Source organism: Malus sylvestris, chromosome 6 (genome assembly GCF_916048215.2).
Source record: "Malus sylvestris chromosome 6, drMalSylv7.2, whole genome shotgun sequence".
Taxonomy (NCBI): domain Eukaryota; kingdom Viridiplantae; phylum Streptophyta; class Magnoliopsida; order Rosales; family Rosaceae; genus Malus; species Malus sylvestris.
Genome location: NC_062265.1, coordinates 1201219 through 1213833, shown reverse-complemented (window position 1 = coordinate 1213833; position 12615 = coordinate 1201219). Strand labels below are relative to the sequence as shown.

Genomic DNA, 12615 nt, shown 5'->3' with positions numbered 1-12615 from the left:
AAGTGAAGAAGGAACTCATCTTCACGCCACCAACCAGGTGATGAAATGTACAACCCATACTCCCTTTCATGCCACCAACCAGGTGATGAAATGTACAACCCGTACTATAATATCATTTGGAAACTTGCCATTCATGCCACCAACCAAGGGAAGAAGGAACTCATCATCGTGACACCAACTAGATGATGAAATATGATGAAAGGTGATAAAGGAACTCACCTTCATACCACCAACCAAGTGATGAAAGCAACTCACCAATCATTCCACCTACCAGAAGACGAGTGGTACAACTTATACATGTGAAGTCCTAGCATTCACAAATAATCAAAAACCCTCAAGCTTGACAACTCAACTAGGGGAGCACTTATGCCCAACAAGAGTTATAGTCACCAACAAAGTCTTATTGCAAGCCAACAATAACTTCAGTGCATGGCATACGAATATCAAGCTATTCAGCCCTCTTGCATCTGCTTCAAACATTTCACCTCTGTAACAATGCAAACACTACAACTCGTAGAAAGCTTCACACACTCTTGATCAAGACAGTGTGAAGCAAAACTAATTTATGGTGCCAACAAGAGCTTCATCAATAGAAGGCAACCACAATTCTCAAAAGCTTCACACACTCTTGATCAAGACAGTTTGAAGCGAAACCAATTTATGGTGCCAACAAGAGCTTCATCAATGGAGGGCAACCACAATTCTCAAAAGCTTCACACACTCTTAATCAAAACAGTATGAAGCAAAACCAATTTATGGTGCCAACAAAAGCTTCATCAAAGGAGTTCAACCATAATTCTCAAAAGCTTCACATACTCTTGATTAAGACTGTGAAGCAAAACCAATTTATGGTGCCAACAAAAGCTTCATTAATAGAGGGCAACTACAATTCTCAAACATTCGAAGCAAATTCAAGACTGTTCGAAGCAAATTCAATTTATATGGTTCATCTAAACCTTCGACTACTACAAGGTGTGGCTTGCATCACAATCTCTTCCTCAACAATATGGAACCAAAATTTGTATATGTTGTCTCTCCCACATTTTCAAATTTCTAGTTTCCCAAAAAAAAAATAGAAATTCAACAAAACTTTATCAAAGGAGGACAACTACAAATTCTCAAAAACTTCGCACTATCTTGATCAAGATAGTGTGAAACAAAATCAATTCGTGGTACTCAACAAAGCTTCACCACAAAAGCTTCACAAACAAAAGCTTCATCAATGGAGGACAACTACAAATTCTCAAAAGCTTTACACTATTTTGATCAAGATAGTGTGAAGCAAAATCAATTCATGATACCCAACAAAAGTTTCACCCATAAAAGCTTCACCAATAAAAGCTTCAATTCCAAAGCTTCACCAACAAAATCTTTATCAATAGAGGACCACTACAAATTCTCAAAAACTTCACACTATCTTGATCAAGATAGTGTGAAGCAAAATCAATTCATGGTACCCAACAAAAGCTTCAACTCCAAAGATTCACCTACAAAAGCTTCACCCACAATAGCTTTACCTATAAAAACTTCACCCATAAAAGCTTCACCTACAAAAACTTCACCCACCACAAAAGCTTCACCCACAAAAGTTTCACCAACAAAAGCTTCTCCCACCACAAAAGCTTCACCCACAAAAGTTTCACCCATAAAAGCTTCACCAACAAAAGTTTCCCCCACCACAAAAGTTTCACCCACAAAAGCTTCACCTACAAAGCTTCAATACAGAAGTTTCACCTACAAAAACTTCACACTATCTTGATTAAGATAGTGTGAAGCAAAATCAATTTATGGTACCCAACAAGGCTTTACCTACAAAGCTTCACCTACAAAGCTTTAAAATATATATATTTTTTTTTTTTCGGAAATTCGAAAAAAAAAAATTTTAAAAAAAAAAAATTGCCTAGGCCTCCTCTTCTTTGGGCTAACAACTTTCATAACAAATATATATGAAGAAAGTGTTTTGGGCTACCACTTAGAAAAGAAATGCCTCATTCGTCAACTCCCTCGACCAGAGACTTGGGAAACTCCTACCATATGCTACTGCACCTTGATACTCGGAAGTCTCACGACCACTCAGTAACTTGGATTTTTCAACTCTCAAAATGAGAAGTTTTACTCGCTTGGGAAATTAAGAGAGTACTACCTCAACCTACAGGCTTCACTCACAAAGCTTCAACATACAAGCTTCAACAAAAGGAAAAAATTCAAAGAACTTAGTGAAGAAAGCCTTGGTATATTTAACACAATATGTTGAAATGAAGCAAAGCTTGTTTATTGATATCTCCGATAAGTTATAAATATGTACATATACATGAATCAAAATAAACAAAAAATAGGTAGCCTTCATAAATGTTGCTCAGAATAAGTCTCAGCAGTCAGCAGAGCTCCAGAAAGAGGAGGCACCAGAGGGTGATTATTCGGAGCCTCAGTACTAGGCAGAACCCCAGAAGGAGGAGGCACCGAAGGTTAATCATTTGGAGCTTCATTACGCGGTACAGCCCTAAAAGACGAAAGCAATAAATGCCTTTGGAACAAACCCATAAACCTCTTATGATCAAGTAAAATCTGACCATCAGATTCCTGCAGCTGATCGAGCTTCCTCTTCATGTTTGTAGCATAGTCATGTGCGAGTCTGTGCAACTGTTTATTCACATGCTTGAGCCATCTGATCTCCTGTTTGAGACTTATCACTTCAGCCGCCAATGATTCAACTTAGCGGGTTCGAGCAAATAGGCGTTGGCCATATTAGACACAGAACCTGCACATTGAACACTGAGAGTCAGAGAATCCTTAACAGTCAACTCATCAGACCGTTTGGAAAATAGTCTGTTATCTTTGAGAGTGAGAATGTTCCTGGCCACCACCGCAGCGGTCATATCATTCTTCATTACAGAATCCCTAACAGTAAGAGGATCAGTAAGGGATAAGAAGGATGGGCGACATATGTTGTCTTAAGAAGGCATGACTGCCCCTTCACCAAAGTTCAAGTCAAAACGACGGTCAGATGGGTCAGACATTCTCAGAAATGATGAAGGAGAAATGAGGTGCAATAAATCTCTGAAGTAAGGGGAAAATTCCTACAAGCAATAACTCTCTAAATGTACTTTTTGCACACATTTGGTGCCTTTTTAAAAGAAAGGGCAACAGGGCCGTTCGTTCAAAAATTGAAGAGGCACCACTCTACGGATTCCGAAGAGACACCACTTTCCACACGCAACATCAGCTCCTCGAGTACCACAGATAACTTTGCCAAAGATCTCTGACAAAGTTTAGACACATAAATTTTGAAGTCCAGCTACCCTACTATTACCCACAAGGGTAAAGGAATAACACCACTGCTTGATAACTAGAAGGTCCCAATGTGTGTTAACCTTTGTGCTCTGTGGCAAGGTAGACTGGCAAACATGCCCAACCTTTACTCACATTCGAGAAAACACTCCCAACAAGATTGCTTGCTCAAAAATCGAAGAGGCACCATCCTCCGAATCTCGAGAGCCAGACTCCCAACAGGATTACGTGCTCAAAAATCGAAGAGGCACCGCCCTCTGAATCTCGAGAGCCAGACTCCAAACATGATTACTTTCTCAAAAATCAAAGAAACACTGTTCTCCGAATCTCAAGAGTTAGACTCCCAACAGGATTGCTTTCTCAAAAATCGAAGAGGCACCGTTCTCTGAATCTCGAGAGCCAGATCCCCGACAGGATTGCTTGTTTCGAAAACCAAAGAGGCACCGCTCTTCAAACTTCGAGAGACAGATTTCCTCAGATAAAGCTTGTCTGCAATCTTCACACGCAACATCAGCTTTTCATATACCACATACCACTTTTTCAAAGTGCTCTGATAAAGTTAAAACACGTGAAGCTTGCAACTCCCACTACATTGCTATGACAAAGAAGGGCAAAGGAATAGCACTACTACTTGTTGTTAGGGAGACTCCTATATATGTCGACTTCCATCCTCCACAGCCAGGCAAACCTGCAAATAAAAAAAAATGCTCAACTGTTCTTCACATCCGAGATGGCATTCTCAGCAGTCTCTCGAAATGATCATCTTTTTTTCCTCCCTATAATACATCTGCAAACAAGCCACACTAGAACAAGAGTATCTCATATCATCAGGGTTAAAAGCAAAAGTATCACATATCATAATTTTTTCCTATCTTTTCCTTTGGCCTTGTTCTTACCTGCAAGACAAGGAGAAACAGAGCAATCAGTCAGCACTTGAAATCAAGCTTCTAGTCAGGAATTGACTGCCTGGAACCATTTGCCCAATTACTTACCTGGCATTGCTCTCGAGTACTCATCTTCAACATCTTATGCTTCCAGAGAATATACCACATCTGCTTGAGGAACAGATAGAGCAAGTGAGAATGATACAAGGAAGCATGTGGAGACAAGCGTAACAGAACACGTGCCGATACATCCACTACTTTGTCAACAGCAAGAGTATCCCATATCATACTTTTTCCCTGTCTTTTCCTTTGGCCTTGTTCTTACCTGCAAGACAATGAGAAAGAGAGCAATCAGTCAGCACTTAGAATCAAGCTTCCAGTTAGGAATTGACTGCCTGGAACCCTTTGCCCAATTACTTACCTGGCATTGCTCTCGAGTACTCATCTTCAACATCTTATGCTTCCAGAAAAGATATCACATCTGCCTGAGGAACATATAGGGCAAGTGAGAAGGATACAAGGAAGCATGTGAAGACAAGCGTAACAGAACACGTGCCGATACATCCACTACTTTGTCAACAGCAAAAGTATCTCATATTATCAGGGTCGAACGTACTCTAGATTTGATGGACTTGTTTTGACCCTCAAATTCTTGAGTCAGCCTTATACTCTGGAGGAAACCAGAAAACCCTCCAGCCCAGTTCAAGAATAAGCATGTGGAAAGTTACTTCTTCAAAAGCAAAAGTATCTCATATCATCTCTTATCCATTTGCTTCTCCTTATTCTTGTTGCTGTTTACGACACAAGGAGAAGGAGAACAATCAACCGGAAGCCGAAGTCGAACCTCTGATCCAGGTTGCTTGCTTGGAAGTCTGATTGCCTACCTTGTCTATTACCTCCTTCGACAAATCTCCTAACTCGGCGACTTGGGGGACTCCTACTATAGGGTTTGTATCGCACTTGACCAAGCCTGAAACTACAAGTAAGCTTCAAGTGAAATTAATACATTACCTTGTGCATCTTCATCGGTTAAAGATACCACCTCTGGATGGAGGAAAAGTACTTCCAGAGAATATGTCACATCTACATATGAGACAGATAAGGCAAGTGAAAATGATACCACACTTCAGTATTTAGAAGTTTCGTGATTACTCAATAGTTTGGATCTTGCAAGTCCCCAACCGAGGAGCTTCCCTCACTCGGGAACTTAAGGGAGCACTGTTTGTACCATACTTAACCAATCCCGAAACTATTGAGCACCGGTCAATGTTATATTGTCAAAAACCCAGAAGAGTTTCCATCCAACCAGGATGCCAATTACAGCGCGACACGTGTCGACATCAGAAGCCAATCATAGCGCGACACGTGTCGACATCAAAAGCCAATCACAACATGACACGTGTCAATGTCAGAATGAAACTAGAAACTCTCTTCTATAAATAGAGATCATTCTCTCACAATATTTCCTAATGTCATTTGTACTAAATCATTCACTTGTACTCACTAAAGGAGAGCTTGAACCTATGTACTTATGTAAACCCTTCATAATTAATGAGAACTCCTCTACTCCGTGGACGTAGCCAATCTAGGTGAACCACGTACATCTTGTGTTTGCTTCCCTGTCTATATCCATTTACATACTTATCCATTCTAGTGACCGAAGTAATCTAGCGAAGGTCACAAACTTAACACTTTCTATTGTACCAAAGTCCTCACTGATTTTGTGCATCAACAACATCCACTCTAACCATGCTCAAATAACTTGGTATATTACTAATTCAACACTATTATCCAAATATCGTTTTGATTGATATGAAATATTATAATGAAAGAAACATTGGAACAGAAACAGATTTAGATAAACAAGCAAAGATGCAATCCAACAAAATCTAAATAGATTTATACAAAATCTCTCATTAAGTACATGCAATCTGGGTAATCATTTCCAACAGGAAAGCATATGCTTCATTAATCATTATATAGTTGAAACTATATATATAGACATATGCAATAAGTTTGATAACTAACTTGCAAGCTAACAAATCCAAGACATAGAAACTATTATCATATAAAATTAAAAGTAATAGGATAAATAGACATGAAAATAGCTATGGAAAATTGAAGGGAAAACTGGGGATATGTCATATACTTATCAAGGCTCTATTACTTTTTTTTTTTTTTCTTTGGTAACAGAAAAGTTCAGGCGGAGGAAAGGTTACGCAATCTCGCGCGGGCCGGGGGGGGGGGGGGGGGGGGGATACCACAAGCTTCTTTTTTGGTTTTTCCAGATCGCCCACCATGAAGGATTATGAATAGAGCTTTCACCTTAAATCAAAATAGATTTTCTTTTTAAAATGAATCAATTGGTAGATCAACTGATACCACCAAGCCCTTTCAGCTTTCGTATCAAAACAGCCCTCAGAAATATGTAAGTGCATAAAACCAAGTGGATTAAGATGTGAAAACAAGTATTTGTACAAATTAAAGTTGTCAATCACAGCACTGCATAACATTAACAACAATAAGGAAGTCATGTACGGCCGTTAACAGAATAAAGGAGATATGAAAAAGCTTTGCAAGCTACAGGTTAACAAGATATGTAATCATGTTTGTTTCATGATTCAGACCCCAACCTAATCTCGTCAAAGTGAAGCGAACATTGAGTTTCAAGGTGCAAAGTGGCAATATTTTAGTTTCAAGGGGAAAGTGAGATAAAATTCGAGTTATAGGGGAAAACAAAAAATAAGCCTTTAATCAATAGAAAGGAATCAACATGCACAGAAATCAGTCAATTTAATCAAAATATATCAAATATGCAGATTACAAGTTGATCTTGCAAAGAAATCTCATGTAGATATTATAACATGCATAACCAACTACAAGTTGAGAGCTCTACCAATTTCAATCCAAGTACGCTTAAGAACCTCCATTGGGAATTGAATGCTATCCATATAATACTCAGGAGAGTACGCAAGGTTGTGACTTCTAAGGATGTAAAAGTAGCGATACGTAATCCTGCTCTAATGTTCGGTTGCTGTTGTCACGGGACTCTTTAAAACACTCAGAGAGCATCGACAGCCATGTCCATTTCAAATCGACAAAGGATTTAGAAATGTAGCCTCAACTAAATTAGTTTCACTTTCAGATTCAGACGGCTTGTAAATCCAACCTTGACATGGTTTCATAATTGATTCTAACCTCAAAAACTTCAGAAAACTCATTGATCAAAGATCTACAAGTAATATCAAGTAGCTGACCATCATTGGGATCAGGTAGATCTGCTCTTCCACAGTCTGCAGATGTATGAAATTCCTCAAGCAAGCTTTTAACGCTTCCAACCTGATAGCCTTGTAACCCACAAGGTACGATCCAACAAAAGGGGGTCAAGTCTGGGTTCACATTCACTGCTAAGCCATGATATGTTATCCACTGGTTGACTCGTATTCCAATGGCTGCCAGTTTCTGGTTTCCTGAAGAAAAATTCAAATATAAACATCACAAGAAAATTCCAGCTGCTAGTTTCAATACCAATATTCATGTATTTTTAAACACGACTAAATTAGGGAACAAGGAACCACCACTTGTAAAGGAAGCTATGAGAGCAAAAACTCGGTAGTGGCAATGATAATAAGCTATAATACAAAAGGAAGGACATACAGCATGCCTTTGTTTTAAGAAGCATACCATGCCAAACACCAGTGAGGCCCTCAAGCCGAGATGCCTTGATACAGAATGTCTTTGATAGAGCACGGATGATCACCTCCTCAAGTGACCTAAGGTACCAATGAAGATCCATCTTGTGATTTCGTAGATTCATAATAGGGTACATAACTATCTACAGTGAAAAACGCATGCATCCAAGGTTAGGAAAACTGACCCTCTAAGCAATTAAGTCACATGTTCGGGATTTTGATTCCTACTTTACCACCGTGGGATAACAAATTCAAATTACAATGGCAACATCTTCGGAAACATAAAGGTTAAATTCAGCCACTGAAGTACCTGACCCGGACCATGATATGTAACCTCGCCGCCACGTTCAGTTCGATAAACGTCGAAAGGTGGGTCCTTGATATCAAAATTAAGGAACTGTTCTGAACTAGCAGTTCCCAAGGTATACACAGGACAATGCTGAAGAACGAACAATGAGTCTAGGCAATGATCATTCTTTTCTATCATAGCTTTTTTCTCCTCAACTATGCTCTTCTGCCAAGCCCATGCCTGACTATAAGGAACCTGTTGCTTATACATATTGAAGCACTCACACCTGCACAAATCCAAGTTGACCTGGTGGGTTCCATGGGACATTATAAGTATATAAAATGATTTGGAAACTCACTCTCTCATTGGCTCGACAGTATAAGAGGTGGACTGCGGAGTTTTAACATCTGAAACTTGATTCAATTTTGATAAGATGCGCAGAGAGAAAGACCGAGGAGGTTTATTTTGACGCTTATAGATTGGGTATGTTGGAACTGCAGCAACACAGTGAGTCGCCACAAGAGTCATATTTTAGGTGGTGTTTTGGCTCCTACAATGAAATGGACTGGGAATGAGAACGTAGTTCGGAAGGCAACAGAAACTTAGAAAAACACAATAAACAGCCATAGTTCAGCCAAAAACAAATTGGTAGAAACAACAATACTAATAAAAAGCATCACCAAATTAGAAGACCACAAAAATTACATTGCAATTGTGGTGCGACCAAAATCTGTTACAGTTCACAACTTGAAGAAAGGAGCTAAAAAGATATGCAAAGGTTCAATTTGCCAGTCTGTTCCCAATAAACTAACAGTTTGAAAGCTTCTTGACATTGATATTTAAGTTAATCTAACTAATATTTCTTGTTGAAGGCTTAGCGGTGAAGTCTGCATAAGATAAATAATCATCATCTATCATTCATTATTCAGAATTCAAAATTCATAGTCATATAACTCTCTAACAAAATTCATATCATTCAGATTTCAGATGATAAAATCATACCTGCAGCAAGCATGCAACAAGCAAGGCAGAAAATGAACGCAGTTAGAAAGCAGGCACACCAACACCAATCCCTGCATAATTCCATGTAATTGACACATTAAATTTCGAAAAAATCACTCGATTCACCCTAATACAAACCAATTAATAAATTCCCAGTTTTATTCATAGAGATTCATTTAACAAAAGAGGAGTAAACAGATGGAACAAGCGCTGACAGAAAACAAAAGAGGAGTAAAGAGATTCCTACAGTCAATCTGCACATTCCTCAAAACTGTACAGAAGTACCTTGACAGACGGAGCTGCGGAGAAAGACAACTAAGTTGATTAAGGAGAAGATGAGATGGAGTGCGGAGAGACTCGCCGGAAATGGGAGAAACGGAGATGAAGTCGCCGCCAAGAGGAGAGAAAGATGAGGGCTTTTATTATCGGGGAAACCGGAAACAGGGTGAGAGAAAGATGAGGGCTTTTATTCTCGGGGGAACTGGAAACAGAGTGAGAGAAAGAAAGATAGGAAATTTGAAAAAAATAATCAGAATTTTTACTTCAAATAGAATTAGAAAATTTAAAAATGTGACTGTAAATCTATACGGGATCTAAATTTTTGTTATTTTTTTTTAAATTTATCGATAAATGGTAGATGCTATTTAGGGAGTACGGGGAGTATCGAGGGGCGTATTTAATTGAGATTTTAAATGAGTTTTTTAAATACAATGAGTTTACTAAAATTTATAGAAATGTTGATCTATTAAATTAGAATTTCAAATGAAATTAGAAAGGTTCAAATTTTTTTGTGGTTCCAGTGGTGTTATGGTACTTTTAATGTTACTCTCGTAGTACTAATGTTTCTTTTGTAGTGAAAAAATTGTTAACTAAATACTCTTCGTGAACCTCTTTAGCAATTAAAATTAAATCTAAACTTCCGTTAGTCTCATGTTAAATAAACTCACGTGTGTCTTACATTGAGAGGCTAAATTTGTGTTTTTGGTAAATCAAGAAACCTACATATGTAGTCATATTTGTTCAAATTTCAAGCCTCTTTTTCATCGAGTCAATTCCAATTTTAGTTGAACCCTAATATCTAACGACATATATTTATGTTTCTTGATTTGGTTTGAAAAAGACGAATTTAGCCTCTCTACATGAGATCCACATGGGTTTATTTAACGGGAAACTGACATAATTTACCTCTGGACTTGAACTACTAACGGAGATAAGCATGAGAATTTTGTTAACAACTTTTTCACTACGACAGTGGCATTGAAAAATATGACACCATGGGGACCCCAAAAATAAAAAGGTCTTTATAAAAATATATGTGTATTTAAAATGTAATTAATTTGATATCTTACTTTGTTACAAATCCACGTTACTAGGTCAGTTAAAAAAGTATAATTAATTTGATGAAATTTTTAAATGGATGAATTCTATGAGAGTTTATAGTGTAGCTTAAGCCATAACAAATCCTGCCTCTTTCATTCCCACCATCACAATCAATTGCTCTCCTCCATTTTCATCATCTTTATCTCCAGCTTCTCTTCGTCACACGGCATGCCTCATCCAGATCACAAAAGTCTCATTTCTCACTTCCATTCATTCAACAACAATTGAACCCTAGTCTCCCTAACTACTGAACAATCAAGAAGTATAATCGTCCCTCTAATCTCAAAATAATAATATGGTTATTACTAATATATAGATTTATAAAATCAAAACAATCGGCAAAGCTTGTAGAAATAAATTATAAGAAATCACATTTATATTGGTTCTGTTAATGCACAAAATCGGAGGGGTCTTGGAACAACGTAAATCCGACCGTGAATCTGCAAGAAATATAAATAGCACAAGATGTATCGTGGTTCACCCCAAGGTTTGGGCTACGTCCACACTGATATTGTATTTCTGAGGGAGAGAGAGAGCTTATTTATGAGAGTGAAAGCTTTGAGAGGGTGAGGGTGTGGCCTCAGAAAATGGTCTCCTCTAATTGTGAGGGTGATGAGTCATTTTACAGAATAAGGGCTCCTCACTTATTACATATTTGCCCATTCCTTTATTACATAATTACATTTAAGTCCCCCGAGTATTTATACGAGATCTAAATACAGAGGCCCTAAGTATGGTATAAACAGTAGTCCCCCAAGTCTTCAGTCAAGAGAGTCTTTTGGCTGGAGACTTGAAATTTAGTCCATGTGTGGGCCGAAGTAACTAGATGTCGTCTAAAACTGATACTCGATATAAGGCGGTGCCCAATCTGAAATGATGCTCAACTAGAAGTAACACATGTTGCGAGGCTGCTCGGTTTGCGGCTTATGTTGCCTTGGTTGGCTCGGCTTGTGGCGTCGAAGGTGAGGTAGTCCTTTTTATAGAATAAAGGATCGCTCCTCAATACATAAATGATGGGCTAGAGTTGATGCTGGCGGCGAGGGGGTTGCTCAGCTGGCGGCGATGCTCTTTAATGATAGTGTCCCCTTATAAAATAAGGGCTCGCTCCTTAGTACATGAATAATGGGTGCTCTCTAATGAAAGTGAAGGAGTCACTTTTATAAAATAAGGGCTCGCTCCTCAATACATGAATAATGGGTTAAGTCCCCCGAGTATTTTTCATGATGCCCAGTTGAGGCCTAATATATGGTACATAATGTAGTCCCCCAAGTCTTTGGTCAATAGAGTCTGTTGGCTGGAGACTTCAAATTGAATCCATGTATGGGCCGAAGTGGCGGTTGTTCGGATGCGGTATTTGTATACCCTGCACTAAAGCTTTGTAGGTGAAGATTTGAAGCTGGAGCTCTATAAATGAAGCTTTTAAAGCTAAAGCTTTTGTAAATGAAGATTTTGAAGCTAATTAACATGAGTGATGTTCATGAATGTGTATGTTGATTAATATGAGTGATGCTCATGGATGTTGACATGAGTGATGCTCATGAATGTTTATGTATAATTGATATAAGTAATGCTCATGAATGTTTATGTATGATTGACATGAGTAATGCTCATGTATTATTATGTATGATTGACATAAGTAATGCTCATGTATAATTTGGGAATACTGGACGTACTTTTGATCACCTGGTTGGTGGTAATAGCGGCAGGTTGCCGAATAATTTTGGAGTACTGGGCGTACTTTTGATCACCTTGTTAGTGGTAATAGCGGCAGGTTGCCGAATAATTGTGGAGTACTAGGCGTACTTTTGATCACCTGGTTGGTGATAATAGAAGGCCTGACTCTTTTGGGTATATGGGTCTTCGCCCTCCACATGACATTGTAGCCCATTATTTTGGGCTTGCCCTTTTTTTTTATTACCCTCTGATGGAGTTATACAGATATCTCCGAAAGATACGAAAAATAAATTACATCATTCAAAAATAAATAAAGTAAATCACATCATTCTGGTGGGATGTTTATTCCTTGCTTTTGTTTTTCTGCTTTGCTTTTGCTTTTCCCACTCCATTTCTTTCCCTTTTT

The 12615-nt window shown here is 38.4% G+C and overlaps 1 protein-coding gene across 1 annotated transcript; it reads right to left on the bottom strand.

Annotated features, from left to right (window-relative positions):
* Positions 1-6946: 6946 nt before the first annotated feature.
* LOC126624977 (octanoyltransferase LIP2p, chloroplastic-like) lies at positions 6947-9660 on the bottom strand. Its single transcript, XM_050294043.1, has 6 exons — positions 9441-9660; positions 9156-9226; positions 8512-8703; positions 8175-8439; positions 7857-8007; positions 6947-7642 (listed from the first exon to the last, which is right to left on the bottom strand). The coding sequence occupies exons 3-6, from the start codon at positions 8679-8681 to the stop codon at positions 7320-7322; spliced, it is 909 nt and encodes a 302-aa protein (XP_050150000.1). The 5' UTR covers positions 8682-8703; positions 9156-9226; positions 9441-9660; the 3' UTR covers positions 6947-7319.
* Positions 9661-12615: the final 2955 nt, after the last annotated feature.